The 27,319-nt window shown below is 46.6% G+C and overlaps 1 protein-coding gene across 1 annotated transcript in view; it reads right to left on the bottom strand.

The window, feature by feature from the left end:
* BAP1 (BRCA1 associated deubiquitinase 1) overlaps positions 1-27,319 on the bottom strand; it is a 196,315-nt gene that overhangs the window by 21,175 nt on the left and 147,821 nt on the right. The window contains exons 14-15 of the mRNA XM_085625184.1: positions 15,636-15,799; positions 10,779-10,871 (exon numbers count right to left, since the gene is read on the bottom strand). Of these exons, the coding sequence (XP_085481310.1) occupies positions 10,779-10,871; positions 15,636-15,799 (257 nt within the window). The remainder of the gene's footprint in view (positions 1-10,778; positions 10,872-15,635; positions 15,800-27,319) is intronic.

Here is a 27,319-nt window from a genome sequence, read left to right as displayed (position 1 = left end):
TTTTTCTAAATTGGTCTTGGGTTTATTCTTGAGTGTGTGTGTCATTTTTTGCTTCTGAACGCTTGCCCACACTACCACAAAAGAGAACATTTAGTGTTTAGGGTTGCTTGGACTCTTTACACAGTGTACCTCATTCTGGTCCACTATATAAAGAGGCAGTGACCTAAAGATGGTGTGAGAAAGTGCCTCTTGAGACATGGTTAGCCCCCACTTTGTGCCTTGTATTGATGTGGTTTCAATTGTAGTGCACAGGGTACCTGCCAAACAGTTCCCCTGTGCCTGTGCTTCTTCCCTAAAAACGATTCCACAATTGGAACGTCAGGCCCCCTGTAAGTCCCTAGTAAATCGTACCTGGGTAACTAGGGCATTGGGACTGAAGAGGGTCCCCTAAGGACCCCTTCCCCAAACCATGCAGACTTCCACTGCAACATGCATGGCCTGGTGCAACTAAAAACGATACATTCGACATGGAACACTGCCTGTGCCCCATGCCAACTAGCACTGCCTAAAGTATAGGTAAGTCACACATCTAACAGGCCTTCCAGCCCTAAAGAAGGGTGCACTATACCACAAGTGTCTAAATATCTGCATGAGCAGATATGCCCCTACAATATTTAAGGCCATTCTTAGAGATTTTAAGTGTCAGCGAAGCCAGAGAGTACATGGGCTGGCAACTTGACAACTCGGTTCCCAGGCACCCTGGCGGCTATTGAAACTCTTAGGTATTTTTCCTGCAAAACGTACTTACTTTATTGCAAAAATCTTGGTCTTAAAATAAGACTGAAACGAACCTTATTTTTTTTATAAAACTGGGGTCTATCTTCTTTTCAAGTTGTGTGTCCTTTATTGGTCAATGTTGTGCAATAAATGTATGAAACGTCTCTGTGTTAGGCCTAATGCTGCTGGCCCACACTACCACTAATAGAGCACTTTGGGTTTGCATTGAGCCCTGTACATTTCAGGGGAATCTCTGTACTCTGTATATGGTATAACCACCTAGTGGTATATCACAGACCGAGCCAGCGTCCTACAGGCTGTCCATTTGATTGGCCTGGACATCTGAGAAGTTGGAGGTTCTAAGCCAAGAGCGCCTGCGGAGAGTAACATTAGTGTAACCGGATCCGCCAATTCAAAATCCGCCTTCATAATATGGCGGGATGCATTCTGACCATCTGCGATGAGCTCCTGAAAATGGTCCTTTATGTCAGCTGGCACGTCTAGAGGAAACTACTGGTCCATGTCCCGTAAAGCTTAGTTATAGCTTGCTAACAGACAGTTGGCAATAAGGGACTTCAGTGCCTTACTGCCTACAGTAAACACCTACTTTCCCCAAGCTGTGGGCTTTTTCGATTCTCTGTCGGAGGGAGGTGTTGGGAAGGCGCCTTCAGATTGAGCCCCAGAATAGGAGGCCTGGACAAGGCACTTCTCGGATGGATGGGCTGAGAAAAATGTTGGGTCATCAGTAGCTGTAGTAGTTAGGCTCAGGGCAAAGGAGGATCCAAGTTAGCACCCAAAGTACACCCGCAACTGCGCAGGGGCGGCCGGGTACAGGGTGCTTTTTTGGCGAGGGGTGCCCTGTTGGTTTCAAAGGGGATTCTCCGGTTGCAACAAAGACTGCAGGCTTGGGGACAAACATCTTCTGGAGGTGACCACTGGTTGGAGATTTAAGTTGAGATGCCTGGGGATGCTTGGACACCATCGGTTGGGACACCCAAGGCCGTGGGACACCGGGTGCAGGGGGGTCTTTAGGTGCCGGGTTTTCTTACCAGCTCCGGTCGGGGAGATCCTCCAGAAAGGGGCTGCAGGCATGGATTGGAGATTCAAGGAATGTCAGAGATCACCAGATCTCTGGCCAGGATCGCCAGGGAGACCTCCTCGTGGCGTTGAGCCACTCGAACTCGGGCCATGGGCATTGCATGCAGAGTGGTGCAGACTCGCAGTTTTGGCAAGAGCCAGAGTCTGTGGGTGAGGAAATCCAGTGCTCACGAGAGACAAAGTCATCTGTTTGGAAGGCAGAGAAGGTCCTTCGGGTTCTTGAGGGTGGCTGGCTGCAGGACACACCAGGATTTTGCTGGAGCAGGTTCGAGGTGAGGACAGATCGCTAGGGCTGGGGCCAAGTCAGTGGGCTTCCTTCTCTTGTTAGTTTAGCACGGCTTCTTCGGCCCTCTTCTCTTCTTTTGATCGGTTCTTGTCTGAGGAGGCAGTTTGGAGTTGCCCCATAATACTAGATTTAGGGGTTTTACAGGTAAGTAAAGGTTGGGAACAATGGGTCCCTCCTTGGGGTGGGTACACACCCTATCATGCCACACTCCAGTGGGAAGGGGGCATATGCCTCTCTCTGGTTGGCTGGGTCCCCTCATTTGCAAGATGGCGGGGACTGAGAGTTGTACTTCCTCTCCCCTACCCCACCTGAGGGGTGGGGTTGGCAAAGGTGGGCACACCTCCATTCCTCACTTGTTTTTCCTGCCGATTATCCCACCCAAAGTGGGAGTCGGAACCGGTGAGAGACAATTGCTGGAAGCAACAAAGGGCTGGGGTAGCTCACAAAGGCGGCAAGCCTTTGAAGCATCACCTTCATGGACCATATTCATACTGGGGGAGGAGGCTTGGCACATGGTGCAAGGATGTGCATTGTTTCAGACCTCGAGTGCAGCAGGCACTCGACCCAGGCGTCCAGAAACATGTTTGGTGGTGGCAGCTGGTGAGCAGCCACTCAGCCAGGACATTAGGGTTAGGTCATTTTTCAGGGGGCATCTCTAAGATGCTCTGTGAGTGCATTTTCCATTAAATTCAACACTGACATCAGTGTGGGATTAATGTGCTGAGAAGTTTGATACCAAACTTCCCAGTTTTCAGTAAAGCCATTATGGTGCTGTGGAGTTCGTAATGACAAACTCCCAGCACCATATACTCTTAATGGCAGTACTCCACTTACAATGTCCAAGAATGGGCTTAGACACTGCAGGGGTACAGAGCTCATGCACCTGTATCTTTACCACTGGTATAGTGCACCCAGCTAAAAGGGTGGCTGACCTATGCCAGGGCAGTGGGTTGTAGGCAAAAAGAGGGCACTTTCTTCCAGTAACAAACGTTCCGGGGTAAAGTGAAGCCACCATAGTTCTGGGGAACTTGAGGGGTCGAGTTTCCAGCCCATGTACTCTCTATGGCTTCCCTGGCACTTACAATATTAAGAATAGACTTAAATATGGTAGGGACAACAGAGAAGTGAGGGAAATGCAGGTTTTAAGGGCATAGGAGGAGAATTTAGGAGGCCCCTTTGAAGACACAAAATGTAATGCGGCATGTGAGCTGGTTCGGACGGTGTCCCGTAATGCACGCTTCAGGTTGACTCGCTTTAATTACGTGCACTGAACATATATAACACTGATCAAACTTAGCAGAATATATGTGGGAAGTGGGGCAGTTTGCAACAGATGTGGGGTGGATGGGGCCTCGTTCTTCCATATGGCTTGGGAATGCCAGGCAGTTCTACAGTTTTGGCAGGAGGTGGCGGAACAAATGAGGAAGTTGACTGGACTAACTCGGGAGGCAGTTCTGAGGATATGTCTTTTGGGCATGGTTAAGAAACCCATGAAGGAAAAAATAGGATGGGCATTTCTGCATTTAGCGTTGGTGCTGGCAAAAAGGAGGGTGGCCATAGGATGGATGAGTGAGAGGAGGCCTTCCATAGATCTATGGCGAAAGGATGTATTAGAATGGGCACGAGCGGAGGAGATGTATATGAAAAGGACACGTAGAGATGAAAAGCTGGAGGACGACGTAAGCGTTCATAGGCAGCATGAAGAGGGATGAAGGAGAGAGTGATGAAGACAAGGAGAGAGTGATGAAGACAAGGAGAGAGTGATGAAGACACGGAAGGAGGGGAGGCTACACGACGAGGTGACACTCAAGAGACACAACTAAGTCAGGGCTAGCATGGGGGAGGTATAACTGAGGCAATCCCCAATGCATGAACCGCAGGTTCACGGGAAGACAAAATACTGGTAATGAGCAGTATGTGGGGTTCATTTAGAAGAATGAGTTGCTCCAGAGGACATTGGAGAAAAGCCAGAGGGAGGAGGGAGACTGCACCGTAATATAGGGCAGGGGGTTTGTTAATATATAGTCCTCCGGTTGAGGCCATTATACAAATGTGTGTATAAATGTGTTGCGCAGATGGAAATATGCTTCACCAATGTAGCATTAACAATTGGATGAATCTGTGTCGAAGGAGGTTCAATAAAAAGATTTAACAAAACAATAAAAAATAAAACATATGGTAGGGGCTCGTGCAGATACGCCCCCACCTAAGGTATAGTGCACCCTCCCTTAGGGCTTGTAAGGCCTGCTAGAGGGGTAACTTAACCATACCTTAGGTACCTCTGCTTTGACATGGCACACACTCTAGACAAGAGGAAATGATATCTTATGGGAATGAATTATTACAAATGTAATATTCACCATGAATTTTATTTTCAATTAGTCACTGGGGATGCATTTGATTATAGAAAGATTTTTTAACAAGCATGGTAATCTTCATTCAGGCTACAGGTACCTGAAGTGTGCATAGTAAAACACTCATGACAAAGAATTATACATATATCACACAAGATGGAAGAGAAAGAGAACAAGAAAAAGGTCTGTGCTGGACAAGTTCTAAATGTACAATTTGGGTGGGCAACTAGAAACTTTCCTCAGTCCTCCAGTTGCTCTAACATACTATGGCTGTGCTTCTTAATTATTGCAACGTCCATACAGGAGGTAATATAACTTGTGGACACACACTTGGAAACAGAGGGCAAATTAGTCCTCCGTGGATGTTCCTGTTATAGACTACTTTCCCTATGGATTGTGTAATCATTAAGAAGCACAGCCATAGTATGTAAGAATAACTGGAAGAAAGTTTCTAGTTGCTACGCAAATTATAAATTCAGAACATGTACAGCACAGTATTTTTTCTGGTTCTTTTTCCCTTTCATTTTGTGTGATATATGTATGACTGTTTGTCAAGAGTGTTTCACTGTGCACACTTCAGGTACTGGCACACTGAGTGAAGATTACCATGCTCCTTAAAAAATCTGAATAAATAATGCTTTGTATCAGCAAATACATCACCAGTGACTAATTTAAATGTTCACAGTGGAAATTACATTTGTAATAATTCATTCCCATAAGATACTATTTCCTCTTGTCTAGATTGTGCCTTGTCCAGGTATTGTGGGATCATTTGGGCAAACCCCTACATGTGAATACAGGTTCACATGGCAGTGTGCCATGTCGACTTTGTTGTTTTTGTCAGCACCAAAGCATACAGGCTGCAGTGGCAGTTTGAAGGGCCTTGGTGAATGGTCCCTAGGGGACCCTCTTCAGTCCCAATTCCTAGTTACCAGTGGTACAATTTACTAGGAACTTACAGGGGGATCTGAATTTGATGGGAACCTGGTTAGCAGAGACCCAGTCAAAGTTGCATCAATAGCCAGGCAAAAAGTGGGGGTATACGGCAACAGACACCAACTTTCGAGAAGGAGGGGTAGATATGAGTGGGTTGGATTGGGGTGGGGTAGATTGGTTCGGAGTGGGGTAGGTGGAATGTGGTAGACTGGAGTGGGGTAGATTAGAGAGGAGTGGGGTGGACTGTGGTGAAGTGGGATAGACTGTGGTACATTGAAGTGATTTAGATTGGGGTGGATTGGAGAGGAGTGGGGTAGAATGGAGTGGGGTGGGATAGATAGTAGTGGAGAGTGGATGGGAGTGGGGTAGATGGGGTGAGAGCGGTAGATCTGAGTGCTGTCGGGTGGAGTTGGGTAGATTGCAGTGGGGTAGATTGGAACAAAGGTAGATTTGAGTTGGGTGAGGTAGACTGGGTTAGAGTGAGTGTAGTGAGGTAGACTTGAGTGGAAAAGATTGGAGTGAATTACACTGTAGTGGAGTGAGTGGGGTAGATTAGAGTGGTTGATTGGAATGGAGTGAAGTAGATTGAAGTAGGGTATAGTGGGGTGGGGAACATTGGAGAGGGGTGGACTGATGTAGATTGGGGTGAAGTGGGGTAGATTGAGGTCGAGTGGAGTTGAGGGTGGTAGATTGGGGTAGACAAGAGTGGGGTGGGGTAGAATACAGTGTGGTGTAGTACATTAGGGTGGAGTGAGGTAGATTGGGGTGGAGCTGAGTGAGGTAGATTGGAGTGTGGAAGATTAAGGTAGGTTGGAGTGGAGTATATTGGAGTGAGGTAGATTGTAGTGTAGAGGAGAGGGGAAGACTGGAGTGGAATTGTGTAGATTGGAGTGGGGTAGAGTGGGTGGGGTAGGTACACTGGAGTAGAGTAGATAGGAGTGGGGTAAAGTAGATTGTATTGGAGTGCGGTGGAGAGGAGTGGGGTGGGGTGGAGAGGAGCGTGGTAGAGTGGAGTGGAGTAGATTGAAGTGGAGTGGGGTAGATTGCCTGAGGTAGACTGGAGTAGGGTAAACTGGTGTAGGGCACAGTGGGGTGGGGTAGACTGATGTAGATTGGGGTAGATTTGGGTGCAGTGGGGTAGACTGAATGGGGTAGAGTGGAGTTGAAGGTGGTAGACAGGATTGAGGTGGGTACTGGAGTGAGTTGGGGTTGAGTGGTACGAGAGAGTGGGGAGGGGTGGAGGGAGGAGGGAGACTGCACCGTAATATAGGGCAGGGGGTTTGTTAATATATAGTCCTCCGGTTGAGGCCATTATACAAATGTGTGTATAAATGTGTTGCGCAGATGGAAATATGCTTCACCAATGTAGCATTAACAATTGGATGAATCTGTGTCGAAGGAGGTTCAATAAAAAGATTTAACAAAACAATAAAAAATAAAACATATGGTAGGGGCTCGTGCAGATACGCCCCCACCTAAGGTATAGTGCACCCTCCCTTAGGGCTTGTAAGGCCTGCTAGAGGGGTAACTTAACCATACCTTAGGTACCTCTGCTTTGACATGGCACACACTCTAGACAAGAGGAAATGATATCTTATGGGAATGAATTATTACAAATGTAATATTCACCATGAATTTTATTTTCAATTAGTCACTGGGGATGCATTTGATTATAGAAAGATTTTTTAACAAGCATGGTAATCTTCATTCAGGCTACAGGTACCTGAAGTGTGCATAGTAAAACACTCATGACAAAGAATTATACATATATCACACAAGATGGAAGAGAAAGAGAACAAGAAAAAGGTCTGTGCTGGACAAGTTCTAAATGTACAATTTGGGTGGGCAACTAGAAACTTTCCTCAGTCCTCCAGTTGCTCTAACATACTATGGCTGTGCTTCTTAATTATTGCAACGTCCATACAGGAGGTAATATAACTTGTGGACACACACTTGGAAACAGAGGGCAAATTAGTCCTCCGTGGATGTTCCTGTTATAGACTACTTTCCCTATGGATTGTGTAATCATTAAGAAGCACAGCCATAGTATGTAAGAATAACTGGAAGAAAGTTTCTAGTTGCTACGCAAATTATAAATTCAGAACATGTACAGCACAGTATTTTTTCTGGTTCTTTTTCCCTTTCATTTTGTGTGATATATGTATGACTGTTTGTCAAGAGTGTTTCACTGTGCACACTTCAGGTACTGGCACACTGAGTGAAGATTACCATGCTCCTTAAAAAATCTGAATAAATAATGCTTTGTATCAGCAAATACATCACCAGTGACTAATTTAAATGTTCACAGTGGAAATTACATTTGTAATAATTCATTCCCATAAGATACTATTTCCTCTTGTCTAGATTGTGCCTTGTCCAGGTATTGTGGGATCATTTGGGCAAACCCCTACATGTGAATACAGGTTCACATGGCAGTGTGCCATGTCGACTTTGTTGTTTTTGTCAGCACCAAAGCATACAGGCTGCAGTGGCAGTTTGAAGGGCCTTGGTGAATGGTCCCTAGGGGACCCTCTTCAGTCCCAATTCCTAGTTACCAGTGGTACAATTTACTAGGAACTTACAGGGGGATCTGAATTTGATGGGAACCTGGTTAGCAGAGACCCAGTCAAAGTTGCATCAATAGCCAGGCAAAAAGTGGGGGTATACGGCAACAGACACCAACTTTCGAGAAGGAGGGGTAGATATGAGTGGGTTGGATTGGGGTGGGGTAGATTGGTTCGGAGTGGGGTAGGTGGAATGTGGTAGACTGGAGTGGGGTAGATTAGAGAGGAGTGGGGTGGACTGTGGTGAAGTGGGATAGACTGTGGTACATTGAAGTGATTTAGATTGGGGTGGATTGGAGAGGAGTGGGGTAGAATGGAGTGGGGTGGGATAGATAGTAGTGGAGAGTGGATGGGAGTGGGGTAGATGGGGTGAGAGCGGTAGATCTGAGTGCTGTCGGGTGGAGTTGGGTAGATTGCAGTGGGGTAGATTGGAACAAAGGTAGATTTGAGTTGGGTGAGGTAGACTGGGTTAGAGTGAGTGTAGTGAGGTAGACTTGAGTGGAAAAGATTGGAGTGAATTACACTGTAGTGGAGTGAGTGGGGTAGATTAGAGTGGTTGATTGGAATGGAGTGAAGTAGATTGAAGTAGGGTATAGTGGGGTGGGGAACATTGGAGAGGGGTGGACTGATGTAGATTGGGGTGAAGTGGGGTAGATTGAGGTCGAGTGGAGTTGAGGGTGGTAGATTGGGGTAGACAAGAGTGGGGTGGGGTAGAATACAGTGTGGTGTAGTACATTAGGGTGGAGTGAGGTAGATTGGGGTGGAGCTGAGTGAGGTAGATTGGAGTGTGGAAGATTAAGGTAGGTTGGAGTGGAGTATATTGGAGTGAGGTAGATTGTAGTGTAGAGGAGAGGGGAAGACTGGAGTGGAATTGTGTAGATTGGAGTGGGGTAGAGTGGGTGGGGTAGGTACACTGGAGTAGAGTAGATAGGAGTGGGGTAAAGTAGATTGTATTGGAGTGCGGTGGAGAGGAGTGGGGTGGGGTGGAGAGGAGCGTGGTAGAGTGGAGTGGAGTAGATTGAAGTGGAGTGGGGTAGATTGCCTGAGGTAGACTGGAGTAGGGTAAACTGGTGTAGGGCACAGTGGGGTGGGGTAGACTGATGTAGATTGGGGTAGATTTGGGTGCAGTGGGGTAGACTGAATGGGGTAGAGTGGAGTTGAAGGTGGTAGACAGGATTGAGGTGGGTACTGGAGTGAGTTGGGGTTGAGTGGTACGAGAGAGTGGGGAGGGGTGGAGTGCAGTGAGTGAAGTAGACTGGAGTGAAGTGGGGTAGATTGGAGTGGAGAGAAGTGGGGTAGATTGGAGTGGGGTAGAATGGAGTTTGGTATAGCGGAGTGGGGTAGATTGGAGTGGGCTGGACTGGTGTAGACTGGAATGGGGTACAGTGGAGTTGGGAGTGGTAGATTGGGGTATACAGGAGTGAGATGGGGTAGACTAGAGTATTGTGGGGTAGACTGGAGTGAGGTGGTGTACACTGGAGTGGGGTGGGGTATATTTGAGTGGAGTGCAGTAGAGTAGATTGGAGTGAGGCAGATTGGAGTGGGGTGGTAGATTGGAGCGGGGTATAATGGGGTGGGGTAGATTAGATTGCTCTAGATGGTTGTAGACTGGGGTGCAGTGGAGTAGATTGGGGCAGAGTGGGGTAGATTGGGGCAGAGTGGAGGGTGGTAGTTTGGGATAGACTGGAGCGGAGTGCGGTAGAGGGGGGTAGACTGGAATGGAGTAGACTGGTGTAGAGTGGAATGCAGTAGATTATGTAGAGTGGGGTAAACTGTGGTAAATTGGGGTGGTGAATATTGGTTGGAGTGAAGTAGAATAGAGTGGAGTTCAGATTGGACTGGGCTAGATTGTAGTGGACTGGAATAGGTTAGAATGGGGTGGAGTGAAGTAGATTGGAGTGGACTGGGGTGGGGTGGGTAGAGTGGAGTAGGGTAAGTGGTGTGCAGTGGAGGGGCGTAGAGTGGAGTAACATGGCGTGTCATAGTGTGTCTTACAGTGGAGGGTCTTAGAGAACAGTGGCATTTCGTAGAAGGGCGTGGCGTGTCAGAGTGTCATAGAATAGAGTGGAGTAGGGTGGTGTAGAGTGGAGTAGAGTGGAGTGGTGTAAAGTGGAGGGGCATAGTGTAGCGTGTGTATGGTGTGGTAGTGCAATTTCATTACAGAGAACACATTTTCAATTGAAATGGCCATTACATTTACACAGGCATTCAGTTGTACAGCACAAAAACTGTGTGAGAGAAATGTCATCACCCAGAGTACACGTGTTTTGACTGTTTTCAAATATTTGTTTCCACCACACTTCATAATTTAAAAAATGTGCTTCATTTGTACATATCTAATTCTGAAATATCAGCACAGTTCATTTTGTAATGTGCTAGAAAAAATAACATCCTACAGACTCTCCTCTCGCATGGGTATCCAGAAGGATTAACACACAGATTCTCTCACTTTGAAGTCAGAGAAAGAAAAGTAAACACCAAGCTCTCTTGGAAGACAGAGTCTGAAATTTGACCTGTCTTTGACTACACAGCAAATGTGACAAAATAAGAACAAGATTTAAAGGCTTGTTTAAGAAAGTGAGTACTCGGAAGGGTACAGTAAACAGGCAATGGTCCACGGGAGGGTTGTACTCAGAAAATAAATAAAGCCAGCAAATAGAAAGCAAGCAACCGTGAGTTACAAACTCCAAAGCCAATAGTAAGCAATGGGCGAAATACATTCCCAACAAAGCTTTCAGAATGCCCACAAGAAGTCATTAGCAAACCAAACAGCCATGCGCTTTGGTAGGCTTCGGCCCAAAAACACTCAAGACAAAAACCTACCTTAAACTTCTTCCTCTTCTCCACCTCCTCCTTTAGACATGCCTCGTAGTTTGCTATTTCAGCTTCCACACATTTCAGTAATGCCAACAGTTCCTATAGGGGAAAAATAACGCATTTTGGGAACTGTTTATTCTGTGTTAACAGTGCTTTGCTGCTTTCCCTCCCTTCTTCACAGCACTTTTTAATTTTTCTTTTCCTTGTCCAACAACATCAAAACATCTGCTTCTTAGTGGAGACTTTGCTGTCGCTCATTCCACCCAATTCTCTCTTCCAACTGTGAACTATATCCTTTTCCTCTCTATTTAAAAAATAATATTTTATTTGCTAAAAATGTGTTACTTTGGCAACAGGATTACAAATGCTCAAAGCTATTCAAAGTTATGGGGAGCAGTAAATACAGTAAATAAACCGGTGTGCATTTTCTGTTATACAGCCTCATTTCTTATCAATAAACATGTGTCAACTCGCACGTACCCTCCCACCTATCCAAAAGTCAAGGAAAAAAACAATAAGATCCTTTAGAAATGTATTTGCACGGTTTCACCCCTTCACTACTGTTATCTACTGTGGCTTTCCATATAATTTGCCAAACTATTAGAAATAACTATAAAGAACTGTATAGATCAGGGCCCATACTACAACTCAAACTCAAATAAACATATTCTATTACAACCTGGATTTCTGGAGCATCTGGGGGTGGGCGTTCATAATTATTCTTGTTGGACTTCAAGGATTCTAACATGATATCTCATGATTGAGCAATTAATATTTTGGGTACACCAACACGTTCCTCCCTAAGTAGGTGCATGCTCTCCACTTCAAGCCGTATGATGGAAGCAGTATATCCCATTTCTCCTACGTAGTGGGGCAGCCATTTTCCAATTCATTGTACTATTACATCTTGCTAGAAGTAATGCAAGGACAACAAATTTCCCAGGTGCTTTATCCACCTTGCGGTGTGAAAAGAGACCCAGCAAACAAGTTGTTATTGAATCTGACAACCAGTAATACGAGCCAGTAGTGCATTGATTGATATCACCCCAATAGTGAGGCAGTGAAACAAAAGACCACAGGATATGGGTTAGATCTGCTCCAACTGCATGGAAACAGGAACAGATAGAATCAATCCTAATGTAAACTTTAATTTAGCATGTCAAATTGAATATACTTAAATAGTGCAAAAACTAATTGGGGTACAATAGTATTTTGAGCCACACAGAATCGTTAAAAAAATCTGCCAACATTAGTGTTAGACAGACCCATATGGTGTACATGTGCTCTATAAATCGATCTGGATAATTTACCATCTCCGGTAGTATGTATTGTATTGGTAACTTTGTATGTAGGAAGTACAGTAGATTTCATGTGAATTAGATCCTTTAATATTTAGTCGGACAATATGTCAGGAATTGTCCAGCTAGGACGTTATAGTTCATTACTACATCAAATAAATCAAACAACGCTCCATTAGAGAATAAATCTCCATTCGTAGTTTGCCCTTACTCAATCCAACATCGAATTTAGCCTGTGTGCACTCGAAGGCCTAGCAAAGGAACAGTTGGGGCCTAGGGAAGTACAGTTTTGGGAACTGAGCAACTGTGTCTCAGACAAAATAGTGCAATTCACAACATAGTGGGTGATTTAAATCGCAACAGATTCACAGGGAACAGCATTTACTGTACAGAGCTACCAGTTAAATTCTTCTCTTGGAGGCCCATTTCGCTCAGGGAGTGGCCAGATATCAATCTAGATGCCCACTATATTTGGGCAGCCAACTCTGTACGTAATTTTAGTAGGATATAGGGACCCAGCAACGGTCAGATGCCCATATTCACATGCTAAGAAATTGATCCAAATCCTTAAAAGACCAGCATGGTAAAGTAAGGGGGAGATCAAGGAAGAAATAGAACAATCTTGGGAACGCCACCATTTTAATAAGAGCTATTGGGCCTATCATAGAAAGCGGCAATAATGTTCAAAACGTTAAATGTAAGCAAATGCCGCACATTGCTCCACATTCTCATCTTAGATGTCCCCCAAAATCTAGGAAGCTGGCTCTGTATGTGCTATATCAAAAATCAGATATACAGTGTAAAGAGTCCAGGGGTTTCCTTAAGAGTGAACAGGGGCTTATTATGCAATCCCAAAGTACTCTATTAGGTGGTAGTGTGGTCGAGAAGTCTAAGGCTTAACACAGAGGAGTGCAAGACATATGCAAAATACACACAATGATTAATAAATGACATCAAGAAGGAGATCCGCACCAATTTCGAAAAATACCAAGTGCCTTTATATAGGACTTGCCATCCGAGAAAAATCGTTCAGGTATGTACAATTTTAAATATAAATTCTATTCACTTTAAGAAGTGGACACTGCAATTTCTGGAGTTCTGCAATGTTATTTTATGGAAGGAAGAACAAGTTCAGCAAACAGGTACAGTACATCAACTTACAGGATCAAGCTCCAGAAGTTAAGGTGAGTGATGGGCAGGGTCTAAGGCAGAACCAACAGTACACCCCTAGCGGCACGAGGGCAGCCAAGTGCAGGGTGCATATCAGCGTCAGGATCCCAATACGTTTCAATGGGGACCGGTCACTGTAAAAAGAGGCTGCAGGCTCTGGCTACGAAGCCAGTAGGGCTGAACCAGGAAGTGGGCTCAGGCCTTGCATGCTAGGGCACACCTATAGTCCTCTTCTTCAAGGCCAAGCATGATGGTTGCAGGGGGTGTCCCTAGGAGTCGGGTATTTCCTTACTGGAGCAGTCGCTGTTGAGGGGGTCTGCTTGCAGAGGCTACAGGCGACATAAGGGAGTCCAGGAGGGGTGAAAACACACAGGACCTGAGCTTTTGAGGGCCAGGCAACCTTGTTGACAAAGGTGGTCCACTTCAACTGGGGTCGGAGGCGATGGGTGCAGTGGTGGTTTCGGGTGTCGGGTTTTGGCAGTTCCGGAGGCCTCAGTCTTCTCTTTTGGAGATTTATTTAGAACAGGTCCTCTGTTCATGGAAGGCGTTGAGTCTTTTTTTAGGCAGGCAGTCCACCAAAGTTTCTGGAGTCACAGCTGCAAGACGAGTCAACTTTGGGGCCGTTTGCGATGAGGGATACAGACATGCTGGCAGGGTTGGTAACAGGTCAGCTGCTTCTCTCTGCTCTTCGGTGTCCTCCCTCTTCTTAGTTCATTAGGATCGTTTTCTCTGGTGCAAGGGACTCCCCTAAACACTAAATTTAGGAGTGTTAAGGGAGTGTAGAGTAGTCGCCAATGGGCTACTGACCCTTGGGGGTCACTACGCACCCTATATGACCATTTCCTGTGGGAAGTGGGCATAACACTTTCCCAGAATTCCTAAGCATGCCACCACAAAGATGGCTACTTCTGAAAAATCGTGTATACCTCACAGTAGCCCACCTTAGGGGTGGTACTAGCTTGGAGATGGCGCTCCTACCCACCTGTCCAGGTGCCAAGGGGGCTCTGGACAGAGGGGGTGGCATCCTCTCCTGCGATGGGAGCCAGATTTGCATTGCAAAGGCAGCAGCTTCTTTGAAGCTTGCCGGTCCAAGGAGGCTAATCAGCAGGTCACCCCGTGAAGGGGGTGTTACATCCTCTTCCTGGAAAGGCTTTAGTTCTGGGTCTCTTAAGATCAAAGGCTCTCACCCAAGGAGGTGAGAACAGCGTCTCAGGTGACAGGCTGGCAGAAACCAGTCAGCAAGCACACTAGAGGCTGGTAGGTTTTCGGGGTGCCCTCTGAGGTGCATGCATTCGTAAATCAAACACTGGCATCAGTGTGGGTTTACCAATACAAGTTGTTTGGTACCAAACATCTCTATTTTCAGTGAAACGATCATGTAGCTGGGGAACTCGTTTTCACCAGTGTCCAAGACATGTTTTAAAATAGATTCCTGGGTCACTTGTACTGGTAGTAACAGGACTGACCAGCACAGGGGCATATCTGCTCATGCAGATATGCCCTCGCATGTAATATTCAGTACCCTGCTGTAGGGGTGAGTTATAGATACTCCATGTAGGGGTAAGGGACATGGCACACAGGGATGTGTGACATGTTGTGTTTTCACTTTTGTCTGCACTAAGACACGCAGCCTGCAAAGGCGGTCTTCAATGTGCTTTGTGAGGGGTCCCTTAGGGTGGCACAATTCGTGCTGCTGCCTTAAGGGCCTTCTTTAGCACCTCAGGTCCCAACTACCAGGGGTACTATTAACTAGGAACTTACAAAGGGTGCTAAGGTTTTGCAATTGGGTAAATTATTGTAGAATTTTGGGGAAAGTAGACTGGTACTGGGGACCTGGTTAGCAGGAACCCAGTACACTTCAGTCAAAGGTGCATTAAATACCAGGCAAGAAGTGTGTGTGTGTGTGTAGGCAGGAAGGGGGGTTGGGGGTTACAGCAAACAAGTACCCAGCTTCCTACAGACAGGATCACTAAATATCAGAATGTAGCAGGTTCCGAAGTCAGCCTATTTACTAAATCTTGTTGTGAAGTTAAAATATAACCAGGCTTGAAGGTGAAAATAAAGGATTTTGACCAATTCACACCTAGACCAGATAGAAAAAATGCAGTCCTTTTGCTCTGTAATCTATGTCCCAGCATATCTGATGAACTCTACATGCTTTCTCCATCCTACACCTACACGAGTCTTTATTGCTTCAACATACAAAGCCCTTAGGAATTCAAAACAAGATCATTCCTAAGTGCTATGTTCACTCTTCTGTCTAAATTCATTCTCAGAATCGACTTCAGTCATCAATTCTTTCAAACAGGTTCTAAAGCCCTATTTCCTCTCCAAGTCATGCTTTACTCCTTTCCAAATTGATACACGCCTCGTCATGCCCTCCCTTTACACTCACCTTCGGTGAATACTTATCACCCACAGACAGTTCGCTTATTCGGCTACCATGCCCGCTCTTCTCTCCCCGGTTAGCTGCCTCAGGAACACCTTTGTCTTCCATCTTAATAGCTGGGTGGGAGCCTTCACTCTGCTTCAGAGGAAAGGAAGTAGTTCTTCCCCCATCTGGAATCCATGGGTATAATAAGAAAAGCAAAGTTTAAAATTTGTGTGCGAACTGTAACAGCAGGTTAACTTAACTAAGAGAAATAGGAGAGTTAGAGGAAGGAAAGGAAGAGAACAGAATATCAAGCATTAAGAGTGAGCTTTAAGATTTTTTATTTCTCCAGTTACAGAGATAGCACATTTAAACAGAGTCAAAAAGAACAGGTTACCCACCGTCCATAATGCTCTTTATGGTGGATACTCTATTTAGCTGCAGATTCATCAGCTTGTAAATAGGTGCCAGACAGGATGCAGAGAATGTTCTTCAGCAATTCCCTTACACGTCATCAGTTTGTGCCACTGTGCAGATCTCCAAACTGAATCTTGTGATGAAATGGGGTTCTGTTGCAATACCCCCACACACACTTTTTGCCGTGTTTTCCATGCAACTTTGACTGAAGTGTACTGGGACCCTGCTGTCCATGTTCCCAGTACCAGTGTTCTTTCCCTAAAACTGTTTCACAATTGTCCCTTCGAGCCCTCTGTACGTCCCTAGAAAATGATCCCTGGGCACCTATTGCATTGGGACTGAGGAGGGTCCCCTAGGGACCCCTCACCTAGGCCCTGCAGAATACCACTGCATTATGCATGGCTTGGTGCAGACAAAATGACAAAGTCGACATGGCACACTACCATGCCAGCCAGCACTGCCTAAGATACAGGTAAGCCACCCCTCTAGCAGGACTTACCAGGCCTAGGACTGGGTGCACTATATCTGAGGCGTGCGCATATCTGCATGAGCAGATTTGCCTCTACAATATTAGGGCCTATACTTTAATATTGTAAGTGCCAGGGATGCCATTGAGAGTACATGGGCCGAAAACTCGATAACTCACAGCCCCATGATGGCTTCAGTGAACAAAGAGGTGTTTGGTACCAAACTACTCCTCTCAATCAAACCCACACTGATGCTAGTGTGGGATTTATCAAACCATGTACCCGGAGGGCACCTCAGAGGTGCCCCCTGAAAACCTACTAACCCTGGTGTGGTTACAGACTGGCTGTAGGCAGCATGCCACTGCCAGACATGTTTCTGGACACCCTGGGTCGAGTGCCTCTGCTCTCTAGGTCCAGAAACAATGCACACCCTGGGCAGGGGTGTCACACCCCATACCCCAGGATTGGCAAGATGCTTGAGAGTTAAACTTCAAAGGCCTGCTGGCTTTGTAATGCGACCCCCCCCAGCCTATGCGGTTAGCAGCAGGTGACATCCCCTTCCCGGTTTACACCTCAACTTAGGGCGGTAAAGTCCACTTCTGCCAACTCCGCCCCTAAGGTGGGGGAGGCTAGGTGAAGCGCATCTTTCAGTCCCAGCCATTTTGAAGATAGGGAGGCCTCTCCAATCAGGGCTAGGTCTATGCCCTCTCCCACAGGAGGGTGGCATAACTGAGGGTGTAATGACCCCCAGGTAAGGTGCACATTGGGCCTACCTGCAACTCCCCTAATACACCCCTACATTTTGTATTTAGTTGGCTCCTCCACACCTGGAAACTAGTTGCCTGCGACCTACGAAGAAGACGCCATGCACCAAGCCGGAAGATGAACAATTGTTACTTACCTGTAAACAGGTGGTTCTCCAGTATTGGTGTCTTTCATAGATTCACATGCTTGAATATTCCCCGTCGTCGGAGTGGGAGTCCCACAGTAAATAAAATAGCAATATATATAGCAAAATATATACATAAATAATCACATAATTAGCGTTATACAGGTGTAAAAACACCCATAGTGTACCTATATGAGAAACTCCATAGGAATACAATGGAGAGAGAAAAAAGACTTTTGTAGTCTATCTCTGTCATTATGTAAGTCCGAACTCCAGCCAATCAGGCGTCAGCCCCTCTCTAGAACCTTCCCCTCAGAGCTTCTCACCTCAGATTTTCGTAGCACAAGAGTGACTGTAGAGTGTATGAGGAGAAGAGAGCCTCTGAAGGGAGGAGGGAGGGTCGCATGTGAATCTATGAAAGACACCAATACTGGAGAACCACCTGTTTGCAGGTAAGTAACAATTGTTCTTCTCCAGTATTAGGGTGTCTTTCATAGATTCACATGCTTGAATATAGAATAGCTAGCAGTAACAATCACCATTGTTTCCATGCCAAAATAGATTCAAAAATATAAAGATAATCAATCTTCTTATGCATAAAAACAGTATTGAACAACTGTAACATTGTAAATGCATAATATAAATGGAAACAATATGGAGGTGGGAGGAAGAGGCTCACCTTACTTAAAAAGATTGCGCAGCACTGCCTGTCCCACTGCAGCATCCTCCTCGCTTAAAGTTGCCAAACAGTAGTGCTTAGTAAACGTGTGTCTGGTCGACCACGTAGCTGCTCTGCAGATGTGTTGCAAAGATACTCCAGCAAATAAGGCAGTAGATGATGATACTGCCCTAGTGGAGTGTGCCCTCACTGGAGACTGCAGAGGTTTATTTGCCCTTTGGTGGCAGAAGACAATAGCTGCCGAAATCCAGCGTGCAATCGTTGGTTTAGTAACCTGACGTCCTTTATGACAGCGTCCATATGCTATAAAAAGTTGATCGGATTTTCGGAACGAAGCTGTCTTACTGATGTAGAACTTTAGACACCTCTTCACGTCCAAAGAATGCAATCTTTGCTCTGCAGGTGTCTGAGGATTGGCAAAAAAGGTCTTTAATATTACTGGCTCATTAATATGAAAGTCAGTAGGCACCTTGGGTAGAAATGATGGATTGGTGCGTAACACTACAGCATCCGGTTTGAACTGCAGGAAAGGAGGTTTGATGGTAAAAGCATGAATGTCACTGACACGACGTGAAGACGTTAGTGCCAGAAGTAGGGCTACTTTCCAAGTTAGATATTTTAGGTCGGCCTTGTGAATGGGCTCGAACGGAGGTCTCATCAATTGCGCTAACACAATGTTGAGGTGCCACAACGGAGGACGCCGCCGAACTGGCGGAAATTTTCGGAATAAGCCTTTAAAGAATTGGCGGATTATTCTTGAGGAACAAAGGGAACTTGATCCATCTTGCCGGAAACGGGAAATAGCTGCTAGAAAAACCCGTAAGGTTGCATGAGACAGTCCAGAACTGGCTAGGTGCAAGAAGAATGGCAGCAATTGCTCTGCCGTGGAATGTATCGGATGGACTCCGTTAGCAGCACACCAGTGGCAGAATCTTTTCCATTTGAACTTGTACGTTCTGACTGTAGAGGGTGCTCTTGCTTGGGCCAAAATATCCCTACAATCCTGCGGGATGTCTAGGTGGGCGAACTCATGGTGTTCAGGTTCCAGGCCGATAAGCTCAGTGAGGAGGGATTTGGATGACAAATTCTCCCTTCGCTCATAGTGAGCAGATCCGTCCGATGTTGCAGGAGGATTGGTTGGCATTGGGACAGCAGGAGCAGTTCTGAGAACCACGCTTGTCGTGGCCAGCGCGGGGCTATTAGAATCAGGTGGCAAGGTTGTCTCCTCATCTTCCAAAGAACCCGAGGTATGAGGGGTATTGGAGGAAAGGCGTACGCAAATAGATTGCACCAGTTTATCAAAAGGGCATTCCCCTGCGACTCCTTGTGGGGATGCCAGCTTGCGTAATTTCGGCATTTCCGGTTCTCCGGCGTAGCAAAGAGATCCAGTTGCGGACGACCCCATAGTTGGAATATCCTCTCTAGAGTGGGTTGGTGTAACTCCCACTCGTGGGTCGACGAGGAGGACCTGCTTAGGGAATCCGCTAGGACATTGGATACTCCTGGTAGATGTACTGCCGTAATCATGATATGATGACTGAGAGACCAGTCCCAAATTCTTTGAGCTAACCTGGAGAGACTTGGGGATTTTGTTCCGCCCTGTTTGTTCACATAGTGCATACAGGTTGTGTTGTCTGTCTGTATTAGCACTGACTCTCCTTGGAGCAAAGGTAGAAATGATTTTAGAGCCAGAAAAATCGCCATCAGCTCCAACTTGTTGATGTGCCAAGATCTCTGATGTGTTGACCATCTTCCCTTCACAGAGAGAGCCTCCAGATGTGCGCCCCATCCCTCCAATGAGGCATCTGTCGTGATTGTCCTGTCCGGCGGCGCCGACAGAAATGACATGCCTTCCGTCAAGTTGGCTGGAATTGTCCACCATGCGAGTGCTGACTTCATTTGATCTGTGACACATATCATGTCGTGGAAAGATCCCGTTACCTGACGCCACTGAGCATCCAGAGCTTCCTGGATAGGACGTGTCCTCAGCCGGCAATGAGGGATCAAGGCAATGGATGATGACGCCATTCCCAGAAACGATTTTAACAGTCTCACAGAAACTGACTCTTTTGATCTGATCAGAGACACCAGTCGCAGCATCTTTTGTAGACGCTCCTGGGAGAGAAACGCCTTTGCTGATACAGTTTCCAGAGTTGCTCCCAGAAAATCTCTTTGTTGGTACGGATGAAGTTGGGATTTTTCTGCATTTACGGACAGACCCAATGAGCGAAACACGTCCTGGCACAGAAGTGTGTGTTGTCGCAGGTGAGTACTTGACTGAGATTTCAGGAGAAAATCGTCCAGGTATGGAAATATTTGCACTCCCTGGAGTCGCAAATACGCTATTACTGGAGCTAGTACCTTCGTGAACACTCGAGGGGCCGAGCGCAGGCCAAATGGTAACACTTTGAATTGGTAATCGCGTTGACCCACTCGAAAACGCAGGAACTTCCGATGCCGCTGTAATATAGGGATATGAAAATAGGCATCCTGGAGATCTATCGTTGCCAGAAAATCTTCCTGCAAGAGTAAGCGCAAGATGTCTACTAGCGTCATCATACGGAAGGATTGGCTCTTTATATATTTGTTTAGTGCCCTTAGATCGAGGATGGGCCTCCACTCTCCGTTTTTCTTTGTGATCAGAAAGAACCGGGAATAAAAACCTTTTCCCTTTTGAGACACTGGCACCAATTCTATAGCTCCTTTTTGCCTTAAAAGTCGAACTTGATGCAACAGTTCTTTCATGTGAGCTGGTGGTGGTCCGGAGGGTGGTGTGGGAGGAGGGAATTTGGTGAATTCTAAGGCGTGTCCCTTTTTTACAATGTCCAAAACCCAACGGTCCCTTGAGATGGAGGACCATTGGGAAAAGAACAGAGAGATTCGACCTCCAACCTTGTCCGTCTGGTAAGAGTCACTGTCTCTTTGACGCGGTTCCTCTGTATGAGGATTTTCCTCTATATGACTTGGAGGTTTGCTGTCGTGATGCTTGCTATTGCTGGCCATAAGAGTAACGGTTGGATCCTTGATTGTAAGGTTTGTATTGTTTATTGTCCCTTCGAAAACTTGAGGAGGTGCCGCGTCCGCGTGCACCACGAAAATTGCTCCTTTGAAATTGAAGGTTTCCTAACGATCTCGCTGTCTCAGTATCCTTCTTAATGGACTGTAGAGCTTCATCGACGTGGCTTCCAAATAACGCCTCGCCGTCATACGCCATGTTAAGGATCATGGACTGTACCTCCTGACGAAAGGATGTCGATCTTAACCATCCTTGCCTACGCAGAACAGCCGCTCCGGCAAGCTGACGGAACCCCATGCAGGCGATGTCTACTGCACAATCGATTATTTCCGCCGATGCCGCTTCTCCCTCTTGGAGCAACTTCATTGCCTCCACCTTAGATGGCTCTGGCAACTCCTGAACCACATCCGAAATATCAGCCCAAACTTGTCTGTCATATCGTCCCAAGATGGCCAAGGCATTAGCTGCTCTAACCACAGTAGAGGCCATAGAAGAGAATTTACGCCCTATGGCATCCATCCGACGTCCATCACGATCCGGAGGTGTGGTGATAGTAGAGGCAGGATTTTTCGCCTTACGTTGCGCTGCCTGCGTAACGACTGACTCAGGTTTAGCCTGACCCGTGAGGCATGCTGGGGTTCCTGTTGGTGCCTTATATTTCTTTTCTAATTGAGGCACCTGTGCTGGCAAGGTATTCGGTGTCTGCATTAATTTCTTGCCTTCTTCCCAAATAAACTCCACAATGGGAATAGCATGCGTCTGTTTATAAGGTTGATTCTTGAAATCATAAAGGAAGCAATCTTCCTCTCTGCGCTCCGTTGTTAGTTTAAAACGGTGTGCTGCTCTTTCCATCAGTTGGTGAAAATTGGCTATGTCCACTGGAGGTGAATCCCCTGTTACTATCTGTGAGGGGGATGGTGTTTGTGCCTGGTAATTGTCCCACTCCGCCATATCATCGTCATTGTCATTGTCATCCACATCCCCATCATCATCTGGGATTTCACCCTCTTCTGTGTCCTGAGGGCCTTCCTCTACAGGCTCATAGTGAGGCAACAACCTTTCTGGAACCTGTCTTGGAGGTGCAGGCGGCATCTGCGGAGCAGGATTTACAATAGGTACCAGGGGAATATTTGCCGGAATCACCGGGGCTGACGGAACCTCTGAACGTTGAGGGGATAGAGGGAACCGTTGGTTGTAGTCGTCCAACATGCGTTGGAGATTAGTTATGAGCGACAAAGGAAGAGTCGCCGTTTTATGCTTCGGAGGGACCTGCTGTATGTAAACTGGATCTTCATCCTCACTGCTGACATCCTGGCATTTAATAACTAAGTCGGACGGGCTTTGTGCCGTTCCAAAAGACTCCGGTAACCCCTCGGACTCCTGATCAGAATCCGTGGCGAATAATGGTGAGGGAGGCTGTGCATCTCCCACAGGAATATTGTCTTCCTGGCTACCCAGGCGAACACTAGGAGGTAATGGTGTCCAAGAAACCCCGGTTAAAGATGAAGCCGACGCTGAAGTTAGCTGAGGTAGTTGTTCCCTCTCTGTCTTCTGGGCAGACGAAACGCTGCTTACTCTTATCTTTACAAATGTCCCTGCCGTCGACTGCTGCAAGGTATGTTCTGCAGACGCCTTTGGAGAGGCCCTCGTCGACGGAGCCGTCGTCGACGGAATGATGGTCGACGGAACTATCGTCGACAGAGTCTGTGGCAACGAAATCGATGTCGACGGAGCCGCCGTCGACGGAGCCGCCGTCGACGGGGCCGCCGTCGATAAGGCTTTCGTCGACGGAACCACCGTCGACGGTGTCGTCGACGGGATCTTCTTTTTCTTCGTCGACGTCTTCGTCGACGACAATCTTCGTCGACGGAACCTTTACCTTCTTCGTCGACGATGAAGTAATGGGCAAAATAGAAGTCACTGCCCTCGAGGTACTGATGGTAATCGTCGACGAGGATAACGTCGACAGACGCTCGTCGACGACGAAGCAGCTGATGTCGTCGTCAGAGTCACCGTCGACGAGCTAGAAACAGCAGATCTCGTCGACGGGAGAAATGTCGACGAGGCGGACAAACTTTTCCCAGAGGAATGGGAAGTAGACGCCTCAGCAGCCTGAGAACAGTGTCCCTTAGGCGACAAAGCAGTAGGTGAGACAGCAGAAGTGGCAGCTGCCAGAGTCAAAGATAGTTTCTTTTTCTTGAGGAAAGGAGATGGTAACTCCTGCACACTACTGCGCTTAGAGGCTGGTTGAGAACGGCCAGAAAGAAGACTTTCAACATCAGAGAGTGGGTTATCCTTATCCTTCAGTCTCTGTAGCCATATTAACAGGCGGCCTTCTCTGTCCTTTAAAGTTTTTTTAGAAAAGGTTCTACAAAATTTACATTTTGCCACTTCATGGTCTGGGTATAAACAGTAAATGCACTTACTGTGTGGGTCCTCAGAAAATAAACGCAGCTTTCCACACGAAGAACATGGTCTAAACAAAGATTTCTTACTAGAAGACATCCTGACTGACAAAACTGAGCAGAGCTCAGGGAGACTCCCTGTCACACGACGTGCGGTAGAAAATCTGAGGTGAGAAGCTCTGAGGAGAAGGTTCTAGAGAGGGGCTGACGCCTGATTGGCTGGAGTTCGGACTTATATAATGACATAGATAGACTACAAAAGTCTTTTGTCTCTCTCCATTGTATTCCTATGGAGTTTCTCATATAGGTACACTATGGGTGTTTTTACACCTGTATAACGCTAATCATGTGATTATTTATGTATATATTTTGCTATATATATTGCTATTTTATTTACCGTGGGACTCCCACTCCGACGACGGGGAATATTCAAGCATGTGAATCTATGAAAGACACCCTAATACTGGAGAAGACTACTGACTTGGCCTCAGGCCTGTCTCCAGCTTCAAAAACCCTGCGAGAAGTCGATGCCTTTCCTGCAGCCAGCGACTTCCAGAAACCAGAGTAAGACTGCCTGAACTTACCAGAATTCCAGAGGACAACGATTCGGCCCCCAAGAATCCAACACAAAGGACTACAGTGCCCTGCGGATCCACGAGTCCTTCCCACTCTGCACCAGACGCCTCAGGTCCGTGTACGGGTGGACCACCAATCCATAACAGGTTCCTCAGCGATCCAGACCTCAAGTCCTGCGTTGGACTGACCCTCCTGGACTCCAAGGCGACGCCTGCAGCCTGAATCCAGAGGCTTCCCCTGATCGCAACCGGCTCCGGTAAAAAGACTGACGTCTAAAGACAGCCCTGCACCCGAAGTCCCTGGGACTTTGTGCGCTGAATCAATGGTGCACCTACGACACCCTACATCCCTACTTACCTCTGCTGTCACTGGTCTCCATCCTGCAGCCTCCAGTGCGACGCCAGCAGCCTGTTTGTCCGAAGCTAGTTCTCCACTGCAAAGCATTGGGCACCCAATGCCGAATTTGCACCCGGCTGCCCCTGTACCGCTGGTGGTGTATGTTTGGTGCTGCTTTGTGCCCCCAGTCGTGCATGCTCTAACCCCTAAAACTTTGCCACTGCAACTGATTTACCTAACTGCAAGCAATGTAGCTTTGAGCACCCCCAGTCTCCATTGAAGCACATTGGGACAAACTCAGATTTTGGCCTCTGCACCCGGCCGCGCCTGTGCTGTTGGTGGTGCAGTTTTTGTACTCACCTGACCCTAGCCCATTGCAGATCTTTGGTCCCGAAGACTGGAACTGTAAGTTATATACTTACCTATATAACCGCATTATTGTTTTCCTCCATAGGATAACATTGAACTGGGAAAATTTCAGTGTTGACTTTTGAAAGTGAAAATAATGTTTTCTGAAAAACATACTTACCTTATTGTGAAGATCTAGGTCTTAAAATAAAACTTGAACAAAGCTTATTTTTATAAAATTGGTGTGGATCTCCTTTTTGCGTCGTGTGTCAGTTATTGGCCATTTGTGTACAATAAATGTCTTGCACTCCTATGTGTAAGGCCCAAGGCTGCTCGCCCACAATACCACTAATAAAGCACTTTGGGTTTACATTGAGCCCTCTAGATTTCTGGGACATTCTCTGGACTCTGTGCAAGGTATAACCACGTAGTGGTAAACCATATATAGAACCAGCTTCCTACAAATCTTATTCACATAGATCATTCCACAGAACAAGGAGGCTGGTGGGTCAGGGATTAATCTGAGGTTAGATAGAATGTCTACCTGAAGGAGCTCTGCTGACATTAAGTAACTTGTTCTTCTAATGGGATACTTCTAACCACAGATTCCTCACCTAGTGAATAGCAAAAATAGTACCTCCATGGTGGCTCGGAGGAACGGCACAGACCAGAAAAGCCTGCAGGACAGATCAGGCAAAATACCCTTCCTGCCAGATCTGTCTATCCAGGTAGTAATGATTCATGAACATGTGAACTAAGGCCAAATAGCAGCCTGGAAGATCTCCAAGACGGGCACACAGTATGCCGTCGCAGTGGTAGCTGTCTTTGCTCTGGTAGAATGAGCGCATAGGCCTTCCGTAAAATGGTTCTTGGTCAATCCATGGTAGATTTTTGATACACAGCAAAGTCCATCTAGAGATGGTTCCCTTCTGCACAGCTTTTCAATTCTTTGCCCCAGAGAACCCCCCAAAAAAGCTGATTGTTCACCCGATATTCCTTGGTACGAGCAATGTAAAAACTTAAGAGCTCCATATGGATTTAAACAATGAAGTCAGTCTTCCTCTTTAGAAGGATGGGGCAGAACGAAGAAAGCTGGTAGGGTTATGTCCTATGTGGAAAAGCATGACAACTTTCAGGAGCAATACTGCTTCAGTCCAAAGCAACCACTCATGTGACAAGCTGGCCTTATTAATATGAGAAACGCCACCTTTAACATGAGCAATCAGAGACTGCAGCTGTGCACCGACAAATGGAGATTATGAAAAAAGTGAGAACTAGGCTGAGGTCCCAGTGAGGCATCACAAATGGTGTTAAGAGGAACATATGTGTTTGTTCAATTAGAATACTTATCACAACTGGTGATTTGAATATAGATGGCTGATTGGGTAAAACTAAAAAGGTTGAAACACAGGATAAATAACTTGCATCTCAGCACAGCAAGACCTTGCTGGACTAAGGATAAGCTAAAGAGTAATATGTCAGAAAACTATGCTTGTAAAGGTTGGATATTTCATGTAGAAGAGACAACAAACTTTCCCCGGCTTCCCAGATAGATTGTTTTAGTCAAGGGATGCCCAGCTAATGAGATGAAACTCACTAGTCCAGAAGGGAGATCAAATGCAGTCAACCGTTGCCACTCAGTCTTCAAGCATGGAGATGTAAGTTGTGCAGGACCGTTCTCTGCTGCTGCGACAAGAGGTCCTCAGGAGCCAGGATTCTCATCATTATTGGAAGATGCATTGTGCCAACTCTGAGAGCAACCGCTATTCGTAAGCTGCTAGGAAACGTTGTCTGAGGTGGCCTGCCCTGGGAAGTGTTCTGATGATTCAGCCATTTCCAGACAAGACCGATCTCTGTGGACAGGACACATGACCAGTGGCGGATTGCAGAGGAAGGTGCTGTGGGACGGTGTGGGAGAGGGGAAGGGTGGGGGTAGTGGACTTGGACATACGACAGAACAGAGTAAAGTAAATAAATAAAACTATTTACCTTGCGCTCGCTGCATCGCCAACTTGGCGATGCAGCGAGCACAAGGTAAATAGTTTTATGTATTTATTTACTTACTTTACTCTGTTACGTCATATGTCCGAGTCCACTACCACCCCACCATGCTCCTCCGCACCGCCCCGCAGCACTCCCTCTGCGAGCTGCCACTGCACACGACCCCACTCTACCGTTTGCAGCACTACATCGCCGTGGTGTTTGTCTTGAGAACTTGCACCTCTTCCGCTTGGACAGGAGGAACACTTTCAATGCCATGCAAATTGCCAGCCACGCCAACAAGTTGGATGTGGAAGCTGGTGTCCGATGGAGACCAGAGACCTCTGATCTCTACCTTTCCAAAATGACTTCTCTGACCCAGCGATGATTTATCCAAAGCAACCGTTAGTCACAGGCTGGAAGAGGAATATCTCACTGGTTTAATTGCTGTCCGGAAACCGCCAATGCAGATTTTTTAAAGTCCTCTGGCACCTGGATGGAATCTGACAGGATCCCCTCACGCTAGACACTGAGGCTTCAGATCTCACTGCAGAGACTCAAGTGCCACCTTGCGTGGTTCGGAAGCAAGATGCAT

Source organism: Triturus cristatus, chromosome 9 (genome assembly GCF_964204655.1).
Source record: "Triturus cristatus chromosome 9, aTriCri1.1, whole genome shotgun sequence".
In the NCBI taxonomy this organism is placed as follows: Eukaryota; Metazoa; Chordata; class Amphibia; order Caudata; family Salamandridae; genus Triturus; species Triturus cristatus.
Note: the sequence above shows the minus strand (reverse complement) of the source record. Positions and strands in the feature narration are given on the sequence as shown.